The sequence below is a fragment of the Glandiceps talaboti genome, chromosome 14, assembly GCF_964340395.1.
Source record: "Glandiceps talaboti chromosome 14, keGlaTala1.1, whole genome shotgun sequence".
Lineage (NCBI taxonomy): Eukaryota > Metazoa > Hemichordata > Enteropneusta > Spengelidae > Glandiceps > Glandiceps talaboti.
Genome location: NC_135562.1, coordinates 11,101,383 through 11,122,633, shown reverse-complemented (window position 1 = coordinate 11,122,633; position 21,251 = coordinate 11,101,383). Strand labels below are relative to the sequence as shown.

General features: G+C 35.1%; 1 protein-coding gene across 5 annotated transcripts in view; it reads right to left on the bottom strand.

Moving 5' to 3' along the window:
• Nucleotides 1-2,386: 2,386 nt before the first annotated feature.
• The window catches only part of LOC144446045 (uncharacterized), a 41,391-nt gene continuing 22,526 nt past the window's right edge, over nt 2,387-21,251 (bottom strand). For 3 of the 5 annotated variants that reach the window (XM_078135724.1, XM_078135725.1, XM_078135726.1), the window contains exons 3-9: nt 15,508-16,012; nt 15,130-15,210; nt 13,217-13,407; nt 12,393-12,529; nt 11,816-11,976; nt 10,909-11,175; nt 2,387-9,605 (exon numbers count right to left, since the gene is read on the bottom strand). In XM_078135724.1, coding sequence (XP_077991850.1) covers nt 9,268-9,605; nt 10,909-11,175; nt 11,816-11,976; nt 12,393-12,529; nt 13,217-13,407; nt 15,130-15,210; nt 15,508-16,012 — 1,680 coding nt within the window. In that variant the 3' untranslated portion in view covers nt 2,387-9,267. The remainder of the gene's footprint in view (nt 9,606-10,908; nt 11,176-11,815; nt 11,977-12,392; nt 12,530-13,216; nt 13,408-15,129; nt 15,211-15,507; nt 16,013-21,251) is intronic. The other 2 variants (XM_078135728.1, XM_078135727.1) reach the window with 2 other exon arrangements.

The window sequence follows — 21,251 nt, the reverse complement described above, 5'->3', positions numbered from 1 at the left end:
ACAATGCAAAGCTTCGAAAGTCGATCTATCTTTATTTTGGAGTCTTCAACTATAGACGTCTCTCTCCAACGACTATTGTTCAGTCATGGAAGTACATGTACCACCCACTGTAGTCTTGCTGCTAGACCCTTGGGGCTTTTCTGCTCACTGTCAAGGCGACCAAAGGTCGCGCTAGTGAGGGCGACAGCCCTCGATTTTGTGTCACCTTCAGAAACAGAGTGTTGAGAAGAAAGCCTGAGGTCTAGCAGCTAGACTACACCCACTGGTGGTACTTCCATGGTTCAACAGATGAGAGCTACAGCCGCCAACAATAACATACCGTAAAAGTAAAATGAGACATTAATGGAAAGTCAGTGATGCAGTTTAAACGTGCCATCTTCTTGGGTAGTCACCATAACACAAATTCACCATTGCTTAAAAAGGTTTAACACGGTAGCTTTACTAGTATAATATATATAACGTATCATGCACTATTTTAAAAAAATGATATGGGCCGGAAACTTTAGTCTAGTTCTACATTGTTTAACTTTGTGTAGGCGTCCAATGGGCAAAGCAGCATTCAACAGTAGTCATGACAACCATTTCTTGCGCTCGGCCTCTTCAGACACGAGTGTCTTTATTTTAAAAAGAAAGAAAAAATAACACCAAGTGAATAGAGAGCTATAGATGCCAAAATATTTGTAAATAAAACAACGGGGAATTTTTTTGTCTCATTTTGCAGCCAAACACGATTTAAATTATTATATATTTAAATTACATATACTAGTATTCAAATGATGAAAGATTGTCTGGTTTGGACACTGAGGGCGCTTTTCGGAAGTAGCTTCTTAAAGTGGCCATATGGATGAGAATTTGGTATTTATTTTGGATTTTTATTTGATAAAACAGCTTCACCATGTTTTTCTACTTGAAAAAATAATGTGAAATAACATATACCAAATCCGTGTTCACATCTCAATAAATGGCAAAACATTAAACAATGTGTAAAATGGTTGTTATTGTACGTACAATAACAAACTTCTTACACTGTGTGCATCTTTTTGCAATGTATTGAGTTATGAACATGGACTTGGTATATGTTATTTTGGATTATTTTTTCAAGTAGAAAAACATGGTGAAGGTGTTTTATCAAATAAAAATCCAAAATAAATACCAAATTCTCATCCATATGGCCACTTTAATGGAATTATATTAATTATTTTCATTCTATTGTCATTGAGGAATGATTTCGTTCCATTACTTTGGCCATGTTCTGTCGTCGTTGGAAGTGGTTTTCCAGCATTCAACTGTAAAACGAGGAAGTTATGAAATGTGTGGTGTGCTGCCAATGACAGTATTTGCAGTCTCCTTTGTTTTCTTTTATAAACCATTACAAACTATAATTACTGCATCTTTTAACTTTGAGCCAATCACGTCGCAGACATTATGACATCATTGTCTAAAAATAGAGAGACTGTATGATGAACACAATGTTTCATTCACTAAAGTAAATGGTAGATTGGCACGAACCTATACGATTAACATATTTAGCGGTTCGAGGAGTTACGCTGTCCGAAGCGATAGTTATTTGATCCCTTTCACATACTCTCGGCCAAGCATCAATTTTATCGTCAATATGATAAATGATCTATTTTATTCTGAAACATATCTCGGGTCACAAGTGTCTGTGCTTTACATACTTCCATTTAGTACATACTTATATTTTGTCTTAGTCAATGTGTCTCATGCATCTTGGTGGGGACATTTAAGTATAAACTGACGTCGAGGGCAGTCTTCATAGTCAGTCGACTATACAGTCATAGTCGATCCTGGTGGCTGAAAGAAAATGATATTATTTATACTTTCACATCGCAATATTTCTAAGGATTTCTTTCTCATACAATATTTCTAAGGATTTCTTTCGCATATACACACACGTCAAGTGTACATGCAGAAACACACACACATACACATACACACACACATGTATACATGCAGAACCACACACATATGTATACATGCAGAAACACACACATACACACACATACACATGCATACATACACACACATATACACATACATACATACATACATACACACACATACATACATACATACATACATACATACATACACACACATACATGTATACATACATACATACACACACATACATGCATACATACATACATACATACATACATACATACATACATACATACATACATACATACACACACAAACACGTATACATGCAGAAACACTTACACACATGTATAATGTAGCAACTCACACACACACACACGCACACACACACACACACACACACACACACACACACACACACACACATTCCATGCTTAGCTCAGTTATAACATCCAGATACTTAAATCATTAATTGCAACTTTATTAAATGTAAAACAACAATCCCTTTACAAAGTGTCAATGTAGAAAAGAAAAAAAAATACATTTTCAAAATTAACTTGAAATTCTACGCTGAATAAGTAATTTTTGTTCTCAATAAAGTAGTATTATTATTAGATGTTAGTAGAGTCTCAGAATATAGTGGTCTGAGGGAGAGTAAATCATTCTGCTCATTTCTTACTTTACAGGATTACTTTCCAAATTTACATATCTGCAAATTATACCATACAATTGGTTACCATGGCAACTGATTTGGATACAAAGTAACAGAAAATGAATAGTGCTTAAGTTGCAATTCCTTTGTCACTTTCATAATTTGCATATATGCAAAATACAATATTATCTTGGATTCCACAGAAATTATACAAACTTTGATGGCCATTTAAAAGGTGACCACACTCTGTGCTTTGATGGTCATCTTAAAAAAATTGACCTTTTTCTTCTTCTCACTCTGTTCTATGTATATCATATACAATTTTCCTACATACAATGTGTCGCCTAGCATCAATGCAACACCAACATATGTGACACTTTGAACAGACTTTAGCAGCAAAACTCGAGTACATAATTTCACTTCTACAAAGTCAAGAAATGTAGAGACACTGACTACGGAAAACAAAATGTGAAATAGTAAAAGTAAAGATAAAAGAATCTGCTTTTAAACGTTTATGATAAAAGATTCTTATACATTTCCTTTGGAAAACCACTCTCATAAAAGTAGCCCCAGTTGTAAGAGTGATGTCCTCAGTTGTTCAATTGATGGCTCCTAATTGTCAGGGTGATAACCCTAGTTGTTATGGTGATGACCCCAGGCTTATGACCCTAGTTGTTAGGGTGATGACCCCAGTTGTTGACCTTAGTTGTTAGGCTTGTAACCCAGTTGTAAGGTTGATGACCCTAGTTGTTCAGGTGATGATCCCTGTTGTCATGGTGATGATCCTAATAGTTAGGTTTCTGTGACCCAAGCTGTTTAGCTGGTAGGCTCTCAGTGTTGTGAGGCAGTAATGAGTATGCCAACAGACATCTGGATCATTCTAAAAAGTTTGAGATATGATGATAAATTCAGTTACGGTGTTGCTTCCTAGAATGTGACCAACACATTTCTCTTAGGACCATTCACCCTTATTTTGGGATCACAACCCATGAATAAGGACTAATGACCTTTATGTGAGGAGCATGACCCCTGCATAAAGACCTGTCACCTTTGCATGGGGTCCACAACCTTGAAGGACCAGTAACCCTTGTATGGGGACCATGACCCTTGCTGCAGGACCTGTCATCCTTGTATGGGGACCATGGCCCCTGCAGGGCCAGTCACTCTTGTATGGAGACCATGGCCCTTGCTGGACCAGTCACTCTTGTATTGGGGACCATGGCCCCTGCAGGGCCAGTCATTCTTGTATGGAGACCATGGCCCTTGCTGGACCAGTCCCCCTTGTATGGAGACCATGACCCTTGCAGGACCTGTCATCCTTGTATGGAGACCATGGCCCCTGCTGGACCAGTCACTCTTGTATTGGGGACCACGGCACGACAGTCACCCGACTCTGCAGGGTAACAACCACAGTGAGATGGGCAATGACAGTATTGAAATATAGAAGTATATGGATGGTCACAAAGTGATATCAAAGTTAAGCCTGTTATTTATGAACATTTTTTTCATAATGAGGGTACAATGAACACTGTACATTGTATATTGATTTCATCAAATTCATACAATTCTGGTAATATTATATTTCTTTCACTTCTTTGCCATATCATAACTATAACTATACCAATAAATCACTTTCAAATAATTTTTTAAAGGAAAATGTTGCTCACAAATATGAATATAATTAACCAAATGCACAAAACATTATAATAAATTGAATGAAATTACAAAAAAGTGTGAAAATACTCCCCAACAAAACTGAACTGGGTAAAAACAGAGAAACTGGAATTCTACTGAGTTTGCTCATCTATATCAAAATCTATGTTGCCAGTTGCACTGCAGCACAAGTGAGTCAGGCAAACTATTCAGTAGACATTGTATATAGCATAATAGCTGTCAGTGTTACAAGTGTCATTGACTTTACACAAGGAAGACAAACTGTACATTATATTGGATAAACTTTCAATACGTTGGCTCTTCATTATCGTAAACAATGCCCTCTTTTACGGCACCGTCCATAACGCTCGTTATTTCACAGTGTCGGGGAAGGAATAACAGCTCTGGTTTGCGAGAATGTGGCTCTTTTGAATGATACCTTCTAAACAACTATGTTACATTTGATTAAATTTGGATTCACTTTTAATTAAGAACTTAAGTGGTCTTTCCCCTGGTTAAATACATATACAGAATGGGTAGATATTCTTACTACTTCACATAACTACCGTCTTATTGAGATGTGTAAGATTGACCATGGTCACTTGAATCACGAGATGAGTTGTTGCCATGGCAACTTGCTGGCTGACAAGATACCATCTTCCCATACTCACTCTATCAATTGTGGTGTGACGTGAGAGGTCAATGACCCTAGATAACAGTAACTCATTACTGGGTGACAAGTTCGACAAATGGTTAGTGATAACCAATATAAACTGTACCGAGTCTTGCTTGCTTTCACACATACAAGTACAAAAAAAAACTAAAATCTCTTCAGCAACTGTAACTTTGGACATGTTTCCACGTACCTCTGTTGTTCATACAGCTACCTTGTACTGATTCAGATGCTAAGAGTGTAGTTAACAAAACACAGTGGTCAACTGCCGTTTAAATTTCCTTGTCAAAATACTAGTCATACACCTATAAGATGCTAAGTTGTAAACACAAACATACGCTAGGAAGTATGCACCAATACCACAGTGAAAACTAAAATTTTTAGGGTTCAATATCAACAAAGGGGTTAACTACGGCAACTTGTTGACATGTAAAGCGTCTACTGTATTTGGATAACCATAAATGTATGGTTGGATTTTGACCACTAGGGGAAGCGTTGTTAAAATTAATGATGCCTTCTTATTGAGAGTACTATTATAAGTTATAACACTAAATAAATAATTATAATATTACACTATACAACATCAAAATGACTTATAAAGTAAATATACATCTAATAAATAGAATTATCAACTACTGTTGTGTTACATAAATTAATAATATTCCATAACTGCTTTCAAATCTAGGAAATTCATTTGTCCAATTGCCTCAGTGAATTCTTGATAAATAAGTGCTTGCAGCGACAAAATAGACATGATCTGCAAATCGCACGTTAGAAAGTGTACATTTAGTTACTTGCTCCTCTTGGTAAGAATTGACTTACATATATTAATGTAAATCTGATTTCAATTACAAGTAGCAAATATTTACCAAGTACACAACTTGTTCATACAACCAACCAATCTTCTCAGCACACTCTTTGGCTAATCAGTGTCACATTTATGACGGTGTTGCCATATTTATGATGAGGTAATATGCATACCAACATGGCGAACACTTGGTGGTGTACCAAAATGGCTGATACAAAATGTACTTGGTGGTGTACCAATATGGCCAACACTTAGTGATGTACCAATATGGCCGATACTTGGTGAAGTACCAATAATGGCCAACACTTGGTGGTGTACCAATATGGCCAACTTTTGGTGGTGTACCAATATGGCCAACACTTAGTGATGTACCAATATGGCCAATACTTGGTAAAGTACCAATAATGGCCAACACTTGGTGGTGTACCAATATGGCCAACACTTGGTGTACCAATATGGCCAACACTTGGTGGTGTACCAATATGGCCAACACTTGGTGGTGTACCAATATGGCCAACACTTGGTGGTGTATCAATATGGCCAACACTTAGTGATGTACCAATATGGCCAACACTTGGTGGTGTACCAATATGGCCAACACTTGGTGGTGTACCAATATGGCCAACACTTGGTGGTGTACCAATATGGCCAACACTTGGTGGTGTACCAATATGGCCAACACTTGGTGGTGTACCAATATGGCCAAAATTTGGTGGTGTACAAATATGGCTAAAATTTGGTGATGCACCAAAGTGATTGACTATTGGTAATATATATCTATATTTGTCTTATATCACCTTATCACTATGTACTCATTACATAGTATGTAGGGCTGCATTTTATTGTCCAAGAGCAAGGTTTAAAAGTACCAAATTGAATGGTGTAGTAGCTTTCAAGAAGACATTCATGACATATTACTAGTAAATCATTCTCACACTGTTAAACTCAATTGTAGTGCTGTAACAGTTTTAATTCCATAAAGGTGAAACTGCTTAATTCAACAAAAATAAATCTCAAATATAATGTTTCAAGAATTACAGCTAAATTAATTTGATTTCAGAAATCAATTAAGGGTTAGTTGTCGTACATGTAGAAAAAGAGTACTGCCAGAAGAAAAAGAGAACTTCTTGTACCTGCTTATCAGGTCAATAACACATAATGTCAATATGTTGCCACTTTGTTATTATCTATTCTCTCATTGGTTCACTTTGAGTGTGGCTTTAAAAAGTTGGCAAAATGCCAATACTTTGCCACATTGTTCCAAGTTGTTTACTTATTAGTTCATTCAGTACAAGGCTTTAAAAAGTTGGCATAATGCCAATACTTTGCCACATTGTTCCAAGTTGTTTACTTATTAGTTCATTCAGTACAAGGCTTTAAAAAGTTGGCATAATGCCAATACTTTGCCACATTGTTCCAAGTTGTTTTCTTATTGGTTCATTCAATACAGGGCTTTTATATTTATAAGGCTGACATAGTGCCAACATGTTGCTTTTCAGTTTTTTGTGGGTTTTTTTTTTTGCTATTTTCTCATTGGTTCATTATTACATATAAAAGTACTTCATACAGCTGGCAAAATGCCAATATGTTGCCACTTTGTTCTAAGCTTTCTTTCTCATTGGTTTATTCAGTGTTAGTCTTTACAAAGCTGGCATAATGCCAAAGGTTTCAGTGAAAGTTGTTGTCAAAAATTCCATTGCATATCTTAAGGTGTTGCAGTGACCAATGAAATCCATAGATCCTTCACATTCATTTCATCACTATTATCATATACAGGTATCCCAATCTCATTAAAATCAATGTTCATTCACTAGAGATTACTTTGTGTGTTTTTATTCGTGACATGTAATTCTATTGTTTTGAGTATCGGCAATGTGATATATACATATCACTCTGAAGATTTATCAACACTTAACTTATTTGAGTGCATCTCATATTGAACATAATTTCTCTTACTATAAGGAATAAAATTGTTAACCCACCAATGACGACATTCGTGCAACTTCCTCAAACTTCAATTCAGTAGATCAGCTAACATGTATAGTTATGTAGTTCCAGTGAGTTCAAATCCAATCCAAACAATACAATTTTAACTTGTATTTTTCTGGTTTTAGATATGGTTGTAACGAGCTGATACTTTTTCAATACTGCCCAAAGATGTCATGGTTGTGACCATGGTTGTGATTAGCTGATATAATTTCATTTCTCCTAATGGTGCCTTGTTATGGCTATGGTTGTAACCAGCTGATAAACTTCCAATTCTCCCAATGGTGCCTTGTTATGGCTATGGTTGTAATCAGCTGATAAACTTTCAATTCTCCTAATGGTGCCTTGTTATGGCTATGGTTGTAATCAGCTGATAAACTTTCAATTCTCCTAATGGTGCCTTGTTATGGCTATAGTTGTAACCAGCTGATAATATTTCAATTCTCCTAAATGGTGCCTTGTTATGGCTATGGTTGTAACCAGCTGATAAACTTTCAATTCTCCCAAAGATATCCTGGTTGGGATCATAGCTCTAACTACCTGATGAGCTTTCACTTCTCTCAAAGTATCCTGTTGTGGCCATGGTTCCAACCAGATGATAAGCTTTCAATTCTCCCAGTAGTACCTTGTTGCGTTCACAGCTCTAACAGCTGATAAGCTTTCAATTCTCTCAAAGTATCCTGTTGTTGTGGCCATGGTTCTAACCAGCTGATTTGTTATTAGTTGATGATTAATAGTGTCAATGATTCACGAATCAATGAACATCACATTTATACTAGCAACTATGTACAACTTGGATTAATAAGATAAAGTATAAAAACACTTTGTAGAAGGTACAATGATTTCAAAAGAGTAAATAGAACATTATAGACAAAACCAGAAATATCAGTCAAACATTAATACATTGTTTTGACACAATGATCTTTGACATGAAAATGAGATAGGTCAATTATATGACCTTTGACACGATAATGAGATAGGTCACTCATATAACCTTTGACATGATAATGAGATAGGTCATTTGTATGACCTTTGACATGATGAGATAGGTCACTCATATAACCTTTGACATGACAATGAGATAGGTCATTTGTATGACCTTTGACATGATGAGATAGGTCACTCATATAACCTTTGACATGACAATGAGATAGGTCATTTGTATGACCTTTGACATGATGAGATAGGTCACTCATATAACCTTTGACATGACAATGAGATAGGTCATTTGTATGACCTTTGACATGGAAATGAGATATGTCATTCATATGACCTTTAACATAAAAATGAGATGTCACTCTGACTCATACGACCTTTGACATGAAAATGAGAGATATGTCATTCGTGTAAAATGAGGCAAAAACAACAAAACTTGACTGGAGAAGATAAACAACACACATAAATCACACAATTTCACTCGCATCAAGAAAAGAGATTTTTGAATTCTGAAATATTCTGTCCTAGCTGCCATGTATCAAAAAATTAAAAATTTTCATTTTTTTAGATTTCTGTATGATATATACAGATAACATTTTTGTCATAAGTCTTTTCTCAGTTTATGTTAGTTTCATCATTCTCAGCAAAATTTTATCATTTTTCACATTCTTCCTCATCATCAACAGTCTGGTCCAATTTATCTGTATACTGTTCACTGGTTACCATGGTAACCTTGAGTCTATTTTCATCACCTTTTATTCTATCCTCCTTATCTGCTTCTGTAGTCTCCATAGTAACATCTTTAACATTACCATCATTAACTTCTTCTTGTACATCCGTATCTCTATTTTCCTTTGTTTCCATAGAAACCTCATCGTGGCCTAGGTCATCTTCATCATCAGCCTCTACACTTTGTAGTGCATCATCTACTATGTCATTCACCATAATTCTTGTCATGCTGACAGTTTCTCTCTTCTCTGCTTCTTGTTGGCCTGACAACAGTTAAAACAATAAGTAATAAGTCACACTTTCAGCTTTCAGTGATATGTGCCTGTCATAAATTTATTAAGTAGTAAGTAAACCTTCCCAGAATTCCATATTCCTTTTCACAACTTATTAGGGGTAGTAAGTAAACTTTCCCAGAATTCCCCATTCCTTTTCAAGGCACTTTCACTTATTTGGGGTAGTAGTAAACTTTCCCAGAATTCCCCATTCCTTTTCACAGCACTTTCACTTATTAGGGGTAGTAAGTAAACTTTCCCAGAATTCCTCATTCCTTTTCACAGCTTATTAGGGGTAGTAGTAAACTTTCCCAGAATTCCCCATTCCTTTTCACAGCACTTTCACTTATTAGTGGTAGTAAGTAAACTTTCCCAGAATTCCCCATTCCTTTTCACAGCACTTTCACTTATTTGGGGTAGTAAGTAAACTTTCCCAGAATTCCCCGTTCCTTTTCACAACACTTTCACTTATTTGGGGTAGTAAGTAAACTTTCCCCAGAATTCCCCATTCCTTTTCACAGCACTTTCACTTATTTGGGGTAGTAAGTAAACTTTCCCAGAATTCCCCGTTCCTTTTCACAACACTTTCACTTATTAGGGTAGTAAGTAAACTTTCCCAGAATTCCCTATTCCATTTCACAGCACTTCCTCTCAATGTAATTCATACCAGTCATTTTGCCATGAACTGTTGTAACCAGTATCTGTATTATCAGTACCATATCACAGAAAATACACTCTGATACTGACATCATACAACTATTTGATTAAATTCCCAACTGCTGTATGCAAAGTCTTTATCTTTCTCATATGATATGTTCTCACTGAATATAAACTCCTGAAATACCCGTCACAAATATTCTAATTACTTCTGATTGGCTAAAAACTTCTGACACACCTGTTTAAAATGTTCTGATAGCTTCTGATTGGATCCTGATACACCTGCTTGAAATGTTTTTACAAATTTTGATTGGAGACAAACTCTTGACACACCTGTTTGAAATTTTCAATAGCTTCCGATTGGATGTAAACTTAGAACACACCTGTTTGAAATATTTTGATAACATCTGATTGGATATGAACTTAGGACACACCTGTCTGAAATAGCCAGATAGCTTCTGATTGGATATAAACTTAGGACACACCTGTTTGAAATATTCAGGTGGCTTCTGATTGGATATAAACTCTTGACATACCTGCTTGAAATACTTTATAGCTTTTGATTGGATATAAGCTTAGGGCACACCTTTTTGAAATATTTTGATAACATCTGATTGGATATAAGCTTTCAACATACCTGTTTGAAATGCGATTTCCTCAGCGAAATAGTAATAGCCATCATCTGTCTTTGGTTTGTTAATAGAACACAACTGAAGACCTTTGACTACCTGGCTACCAAAATAATCAGCATTGAACTGACGGTAGTACTCTGACTTGATACGTCGAACACCTTTCCTCCGAAGACTTGGTGCGCGAGACAGTTTCATGACAGTCAGATGAGGTTTGAATCCCCTTTCACCCGTTGAGACAATGTTATACTGGTTGTAAACTTTCTCTACAGTTTCTGAGAATGAAAATGAACGGTAATGATGTACAAGTTTTTACAACTACTCTGCTGATTTAGAAGTATATTTTTGAGACAAATAAGGCCTCTCATTGGTCAATAGTTCTATGAACTTCAGGACAATTCTTCACTTTTGTGACAGTCTTGAATGGAAGTGGTCTGTGCATGTTAAGAATACAGCTGTAATTGGACAAATGTGTACACATGCAGTCATACAGATTGATTGATGGATGGATGGAACCAAATGTAGAAGACACTTTAGTAGTATAACAAAATATATAGCATGGCAGTTATCAAAGTATAGATGTACACAAACTAACAAGTAGGAAAGCTATGGATAGGCCATTCCAGACTGCAAACAGGAAATGACAATACAGCGCCCTCGCTCAAATTGGGGGTATCATCACCTCATAATACAGTTTCTTAAGAGCTTTGTCCCTTGGTATTCTGTAGACGTGTAAATCAGGGATGTTTTTCGTATTGTTCAGACATCAAGGAAAGCAGCAGTGCTCTATGATTAACAGGGTAACCTATACCATGTATACCCTCCTCAAGGTACACACAGACAGGAAGTAGAGCGCCACCATGGCAAATTTTGGAAAGGCCTATTAAGTTTCTCACAATAACATAGAAGACATACCTGCAATGTCATAGAGAACACTGACATGGTCGCCATCTTGGATTCTGGCAAACATAACCTGGTTATTGAAATGTCCCAGACCACTAAATGGAATCTCTAGCACATTGTCTTCAAACTGAGGTGTCAGTAACGCATGGCATGTACGCAGAGCATCTTTTGCCCTGTAAATAACAATAGTGAAATCACTTTCTGATGTGATTTTCTTCACAGCAATTATTATAACAGTATAAATAATATAATTATTACATTTTCATATTCAAAGTTATAGTTTTGAAGTTGTATATGTGTATTGTTTAAGTCTCTCTTTTCTCATTGAGAACTCAAGAATTGACAAATTTTCAAATCAATGTTTGATACATAGAGCAATCTCTTAAAGGCCCATGTCAGATTATAATCACAATTTGAATGAGGAAAACAGTCATCTAGCATTTGCGATGTGCATTACCAGCATGACACCCCCTCCCCCCCCCCCCCCCACACACACACACACACATTCCTTGATATCATGCCAGGCCAACCTCAACCTTTCACCATTCCCCACACCACATACCTACTCCCTTACCATTACCAAACCCACCTTTCAAGTTCTTCATCATTTGCAATGTGCATGACCATGACTGTGAGGTGTAGGGTAGGAATTGGAATCATTGCGTCTTTTAATTTCTCATCGGATTTCATTACTGATTGTTGCACATTCCTCAAGTTGTCATGGATCTGTAAAAAATGAATCTCTCTATTTAGCGTTACATATTTCAGTGTTCTACATGTAAAAAATTGTTGATGTCATCATACCTGCAAATACATGAGGTGAGATCATAGTAAATTACAAGACAGGCTATGATGTTATCAGTTCTGTGGTATATAACTGGATACTACAACTTAGTTAATATTTACTACAAAGTAACACTTATACAGGATTTGATACTAAACTGCTACAAAGTATTAAACAACTACAACAAGATTTTGAAAGTCGAATTGCTACAAAGAAACACTACAGAATTTGATACATAAATTGCTACAAACTAACTTAATGACAGGATATGATGCTTTGAATTGCTACAAAATAACAAAAACAGTTTACAGGATTTGATAAATAAATTGTTACAAAGTATCTACAAGATTTTGAAAGTTGATTGCTACAAAGAAACACTACAGCGTAATGCCATTTTGATACATAAATTGCTACAAAGTATTAAAACACTTAATACTACAGGATTTGTTACAAAATAAATAACAAAACACTACAGGATTTGATAATAAATTGCTACAGAGTAAATACTACAGGATTTGATACTTGAACTGCTATAAAGTACACACTACTGGATGTGATACATAAATTACTACAAAGTGAAGACTTACTTCAAGAAATGATACATGAATTGCTACAAAGTGAAGACTTACTTCAGGATTTGATACTTGAATTGCCACAAAGTAGTTTGGAGCAAGTCGCTTAGATTTCTTATCATCTTCTGTTTCCTCGGCAACATCTTCCTCGCCTTTATCTTCAGGTTTTCTCTTCCTCTTTTTGGCACTACGTTTGCCTTTAGAGAGTAATCTGCCACTTTTATGCAGTAATGAAGATGGGTATTTGCCTGTCAAAGACCACAAATATGGAAGGTGAAAAACTTACCAAAACTCAGGAAAATAGTTGAATAGAACCTTTTAGCAGCCAGTTTTCATGGTTGATAATTAGGATTTCTGTTAATTCTGTGAATATCATGTTTATAAAACCAAAAACACTCAACAGGTAGAAAGACAAAAAATCCAGACAGAAGTACATTTATAACATAAAAGGTAAACAGACAAATGTGGGCAAAAAACTACAACTCTGCCAACACACACCATTTATGAAGGCAACCTAAAACTACTGATATCTGAAGTTGGAATTGAAGTTGAAATTTATTAATCATGTTTGCAATGACAATTATGCAGCATGTATACAATATGATATACTACATTTGAGTTTAGACTTAGAGGCTATCCATAGCTTTCAATCTCCTTGTGGAAGCTAGAGATTGACAGCCATGGATAGCCTCTAGACTAACTACATTTATGCTACAAATGAATGTTATAAAATACTAGAGAAACGCACATACAGCCAGTTTCACCTAACCTTGCCAAAACAGTGTGTCATACATATAGTTGACTTGAATTCAATTGAATTAAATTTATTTCCACCAGAAACATATAAGATAAGAAGAATACAAAAAGAAATATCACTAACAAGAAAATGTTCTGGTGAGGACCATGGAAATAATTCACTTGAAACTAGGTCTATCTTAGTTCAATATGGGTAAGGACAGCACTAAGAATCAGACACAGTGACAAACGGGAGAAGACTTCTAGCTTCACATATTTTAATGACTAATATCATGACTAAATTTTTTACTAAGAAAATTGGAAATAGGAAATGATTTCTGACTTTATATTTTACATATTATATCTTTTGATGACTAATTTCACTTATATTTTTTCAAAATTAGAGCCAACAGAGAAACTGGAGAAGATTTCTAACATCATATTCAAGACATTTGATATTTTGATGACTAATTTCAAAACATAAATTTTCATTTTTTTAAAAAAATTGGGGCCAAAAGAGAAACTGGATAATATTTCTAACTTCATATTTCAGATATTGTATATTTTGATGACTAATTTCATCACATAAACATAAATTTACATTTTTCAACTTGATGGCCAATGAACAAACTGGCAAAGATTTCTAACTTTATACCACAGATATTGTCAATGACTAATTTCAGAACAAATATTTATATTTTCCAACTTATACTTCTAACCTTGTATTTTAGATATTATGTCGTTTCATGACTAATTTTATAATAACTACATTTCTAGCTATAAAACGTGGAAACAGGAGAAGATTTCAGAATTTATATTTCAGATATTGTATCTTTTAATGACTAATTTTCATTTTTAGAAGTTGGGGCCAACAGACAGACAAACTGGAGAAGATTTCTGATTTTGTGTTTCAGATAGTTTTTATAACTAATTTTCAACTGATTTGTTTTTTTAACTTGGGGTGAATGAACAAATTGTCCTGTATCTTCTACTCACTAATATCAGAATATAAATTTCTAATTTTAGAACTTGAGGCTCACATACAAATGGGAGATTTCTGACTTTGTATTTCAGATATTTTTTATGACTAATTTCGAACATAATGTTTAATTTTCAACTTGGGGTGAATGAACAAATTGTCCTGTATCTTCTACTCACTAATTTCAAAATATAAAATTTCTAATTTTAGAACTTGAGGCTGCCATACAAATGGGTGATTTCTGACTTCATCTTACCTTCCAAGTAAGCAGTTAAATCTGGATTACTTCCGATACTAGGGGGATAACTGGGACTTAATTCTCCGCTTAACAGGTCATCTGCAGGGATACCACAGTCAGTATGTGGAACAGAGTGATAACATGCACTTAAAGTATTTGGATCTAAATGAACTACGTATCGGTCTTGAGACACGTCATGCAAACTAGCTGAAGATGAAGATGAAGATGACGCTTTCGATTCACACCATGCACTCTGCTTCTTACAAATACAACAATCGTGTTGAATACGTGGTTTTTTAGTTTGTGGTTGTAACTTGGGATTAGACAAATCTGTGTGTAAGCCTTCCATGCTATGCTGTGAGACACTACGTATGTTAGACTTTTCGTTACACTCACATAAAGTTGCGTCAGATAAGTCCGTCAAAGATGCAGATAAAGGCGAATCCAAATATTGCGGTGATAATTCATAGATGTTATAATTTGGAAAACGGTCTGAGTACTCAACCACCGTACCCTCTCCATATGAATCAGCATACGATGTATCCGTCAGATCTGGTGTGTCGCGTGATTTCGCTGTACTGCCGCTACGATATCCACTTTCTTGCGTAGACACAGTTGAAATGTCACTGTTCAGTGATTCGTTACTGAAAGTTTTACCAAGTTTGGTTGTGGGGAAGTCTTCCTCGAAGTTCTCCCAGATATCACTGTCGTAGCCATTCAACCGAGATGTTAATGTTAATAAGTCTTTGTTAATATTTCTGGAACGACCTTCAAAACAGAATTCTTCTGGCACATGAGATAAACCAGCAAATGTACAAGTTATTCTTGGTAACTTTTTGACTTGAATTGCTCCTAACGGAATGGTTCCTTTGGGAGACGGTTTACGAGTTATTGAACGTAACTGAAAGAAAATAGATAATGAGAAGAAATTGTTGGCAACGCAAAACAACTTCAAAGAACTGACTATTATACAAAGCATGCTATCGCCAAACTAAGAGAGACACGAACTAAAACTATTGTTGTTGCGTTTAATAGATTACACAAGTGGGTGATAGTAGTGCCTCTGTTATGTGGACACAATCACCCTGTAATCAAGATAGTGTCAACAGTTGAGGTCAGAGAATGTACTCTGGAACATCGAGCTGATGTGTCTTCCCAGAGATTGAGATAAACTTGAGAAATACTCCGTAATCAGAGATGCTATCCTATTGTGTGTATAATGACATCAACATCAATTTATATCAACATGTCATAGTAATAGTTTTAGTGTGTGTCTCTGTTCGATAGTTGACTAGCCATCACCGTGTGTATGAGTTTATAAATTTTAGTGTTAAGGGGTCCTTCCAACACTAATGACAAATAAAGACAGAACAGACAGTTGGAATACAATAAACACATAAAGATCAAAACATGACAACTCTATTTATCTTCCTTCATTTTAGATTTTAATGGAGTCATGAATATTCATTCAATACCTCAAGATGTCGCTTCAGTATTTTGTCAAATTTATTAGGAACACTGCAGACGAGTCAAGTTAGTAGTTCAAAATATGTCTGTTTTACAATCTCAAGTAGAGGAAAAGATCACAATGGTTCCATAATGAACATAATGTAATGAATCATGAACAGACCATAACAAACAACATAGGATTGATAATCAATTCTATTAGGAGATAACACTTAACATTATGACAGTTACAGACTTGGAGATGAGTCATGGATAACTTACAATACACAGACAGACAAAGATAGATAGATAGACAAACAGAGAGAGAGAGAGGAAGAGAGAGAGAGAGAGAGAGAGAGAGAGAGAGAGAGAGAGAGAGAGAGAGAGAGAGAGAGAGAGAGAGAGAGAGAGAGAGAGAGAGAGAGAGAGAGAGAGAGAGAGAGAGAGAGAGAGAGAGAGAGAGAGAGAGAGAGAGAGAGAGAGAGACGGACGAAAAGCTCTTGCTCTTGATCATGGTATGGATAACTTACAACACAGACAGACAGACAGACACCACACAGACAGACAGACAGACAGACAGACAGACAGACAGACAGACATGCACACACATGGATAACTCTTGATCACTGTAATATGACAAACCACATTTTTATAACACATACATGTACATACACATAGAAAGTAGAACCAAAATTGGGAAAGTCAGAAGTGCAAGAGTTGAATACAGTATGGTAGTATGATTTAAATGACACTGTTTTCACAAAGCTGGTGCCATGGCCAAATACAACGTCATTTCATTTCTAGATGGTGATTAATTTGTAATGTACAGGATTCAATAAACAGATAGTAACTTGAATGCCCGATGGCCCCTTGGGCAATGTTGCATTAATAGAAGTCTCCTCTGAGCTGTTTCTGTTGGCCTTCAGCAAGTACAACATATATATGACACAGTATGTTTTTCTATATTTTCAGATGTTTATTTCATTTAGTATTTCCTTTATATAGCCACTCGGTAAAACCTTTTATTTATTGGATGACACTGAAATGTATATCTGAAATATTATATGTAATAGCCTTGGCATATTTATTTTAAACTCACTGCTAAAACTCTTTCCAAACAAAGTTTTTGAGACAAAAATTGTTGTCTTTTAGCAATTTTTTGATACCTTTAAACTTCATTTTAGATGTTATCAATTATGATTATTATTATGATTGATTTGGAACCAAAATACAATGGATCCCAAAATTGATCAAATGTGATGGAAATATTACAAAAGTTGTCGTCTTTTAGCAATTTTTGTTACCTTTAAACTTCATTTTAGAACTTATCAATTATGATTATTATTATGATTGATTTGGAACCAAAATAGGATCCCAAAATTGATCAAATCTGATGGAAATATTACAAAATATAGTCTCCATATCTGTATGATATGTCTGCTAGGGTTTCCACCTATCATTGTCACCATCCATGCATAGGTAATTAACTAGAATGGATGTAATACTGACATTTTCCGTTTACTTGCATTGCGTTTACTTGCATAATATCTGACCTCTCACATATTTGGTATTCACTTACTTCAAACAACATAATTAACACGGACAAGATAAAAATTTGGATAGGGGGTCATGAAAGGTCAGATCTGTCATTAAAGTACTCAGAGTCTCTGTTTTCACGTAGTGAAGTCAGCAACCTTCAACCAGATTAAGTTGTTAGGCCAATTAAAACCAATGTTGTGGTAACTATTACATGATTTTCAGAAACAAGTCGACCACTGTTTTTTTTATTTTCATATTTATAGTTTGGTGTCATGACATCGTTATTTCAAATGATTTTCACTTGATACCTTATGGTTGATATGACGGTTTACAGGGAAAAACGAGGTTAGATCTAGTAATCAAAACCGATCATCGTAAACCACAGCCTTTTCTACGGCACCGTCCAAGATGCATCATCAAGAGGTTCATTATTTCACAATGTCACGGAAGAAATAACAGCTCTGGTTTGCGAGAATATCAAAACCACACATATTTTTTCCCTGTGTGTGTGCTATTATTTTCTTTCCTCATTTATTTATTTTTTGCAATTTTTAACTTCAGTCTGTACAATGTGCCGAGATGCATGTGTAGTGCGTTTTTACAAGAAATAAATAATTATAAACATTATTTCATGATCACTTGGTCTTTTCAAGTGTAATCTATGAGTCAAGTTTGTTACTTATTAAAAGTGGCACAAGTTGAGTTTATGAACTGACTGAAAAATTTACATAAAACCATAATTAAACCATACTAGTATAATGTTAATTTCAAATGCATGCCTTCGTTGGGATTGAAATCGTATTCTGACATTGTTAGACCACTTGATAGCATACTACCGGTTTCTTCAACATTTTAAGATACATATAAATTATGTCATCAAATATGTATTATTTCTAAATACCTTGTGTGAGTTCTGCCATTCACAAATGATGGTAAAGTGTGTTTCAGGAACTTCAGGAACTAAGTCTGGCTAACTTACTACATGTATATATGAGTTGTCATATTTCTAAATTGTATATTCAGCTGTTGTGAGTGGTGTCAACAACATTTGCACTGAATACAGTAGATGAACTGGATGAGTTATTTACAAGGAGTGTCTACTTTCTCCCTTGCACTGTTCGCCAAATTAAAGCATATTTGACATGTCCAAAATTGCTATTCTGCCAAACTTTTCACTCACCAAAATATACATGTTTACAATATTCAAAGTGTTATCAATTTTTGCGAAAAAAGTCTGGCTGTCAATGACATCAAATGTAACACTAATGATACATACATTATTGACTTCCTGTGTCTGATGAGGCTGAACTTGATTAGTTGCTTGACCAACTATTTTTCAGTCTTTTTCTCTACAGTACAATGTATATAAAAACTGCTATGTATTATTATCATTAATTTGAGAATAAAATTATTATTATTATTATTATTAAAGAAGTCTTACATTTTGTGTACACATCTTAATCTTGACTCATGTTCAGTTGTATTTAGCAAATCTTTTCTGTATAATACGTCATTTCAATCAAATATTTAACAGCAATGAATTGTGTGACATGTATCGCACATCAGGTTTTCCCCATAAAGCCTTGCAGGAAATGTCTCAAATCACTGAATACATGCCAATTAAAGTGAACAGGGATTCTTTACAAGATTTCAAAGTTGAGTAAGTTAGCAAGCTGCTATTTTATTACTTAAATCATCTATCGGTAATCAATACAAGTGTACTAAATGCAGAAATATGTCTGACTCCACTAACTGAACTATTTATGTTGAATATAAATTAGATGTATACCATGCACAAGGCAAGTTGAGCAAAAAAATATAGAATTTATACCCTGGTTGTTCTACGTCACGACAACGTGTATCTATGTCACAACACCATATGTCTATGTCATTGGTTCTGCTATGTACGAAATATGAGTCAGAACATTCAAACTTGCCATTACTTCCACTTAATTTTTCTTTGATATTACCTGCGCTGGCATAATTATGTTATTCTCCAATACTTTTCTTCATCCAGCCTGAAAATACTTGTGAACAAAGGATTTTGTCACTATTTGTCTAGCGACTCGTAATGACTCGTAATTCGGTAATTTGTACCTTGGCTGAATGAAGAAATATATCCGGGAATAATATCTGACGTAATATTTTTTTTAGTTTTCAAGTACTATTACTACATTCTGACCTGTATCTTATTTCATTTTTTTATTTCTGTATGACTGTTTCATTTCACGTTGTTATGGCTATTTATAGGACTATAGTATTTGTCGGTATGAATACGATAAATTAAATACGAATTGCAACTCCCACTCGGCCTACACACTGAAACATATTTTACTTCATACTAACATGAAAACTTAGGATTGAAAGATGGGCCTTTATAAATGTAAATGAACAAGTGTAAAGATAATACAAGTGGAAGGTCCTAATCAAAACATCTGATAATAAATATATTGTGAGGACGTAGGGATACATTTAATAATCAAAGAAACATAAAATATGTGTAAGAGCCAAACAGGAGCCACATCTAAGTGAATTATGAGACTGCGAGGTCAAAGGTCATGTCATCAAGGTGAAAGGTCGTTTAATATCGGTGACTTTTTACCTACAGGGCAAAGACACTTACTATATTACACCATGGGAAGGTTGAAAGTCATGTCCTCAAAGTGAAAGGTCATTTGATGTCAGTATGTTGTGGCTTGCAGGGCAAAGACACTGTTACACTGTATTGAGAATGTTAATATTGCAGACACTGGAGTATTTCTGAGTGAATACCATCTTTGACTATTATAGCATACACTTGATAATTCTATGTCGTTATACATATTTTTATGAAAAGGGTATTATAGGCAAGGTAAAATAGACACAAACTATATACTACTATGGAAACATGACTATAGGCAAGGTAAAATAGACACAAACTATATATACTACTATGGAAACAAGACTATAGGCAAGGTAAAATAGACACACACTATATACTACTATGGAAACCAGACTATAGGCAAGGTAAAATAGACACACACTATATACTACTATGGAAACCAGACTATAGGCAAGGTAAAATAGACACACACTATATACTACTATGGAAACAAGACTATAGGCAAGGTAAAATAGACACACACTATATACTACTATGGAAACCAGACTATAGG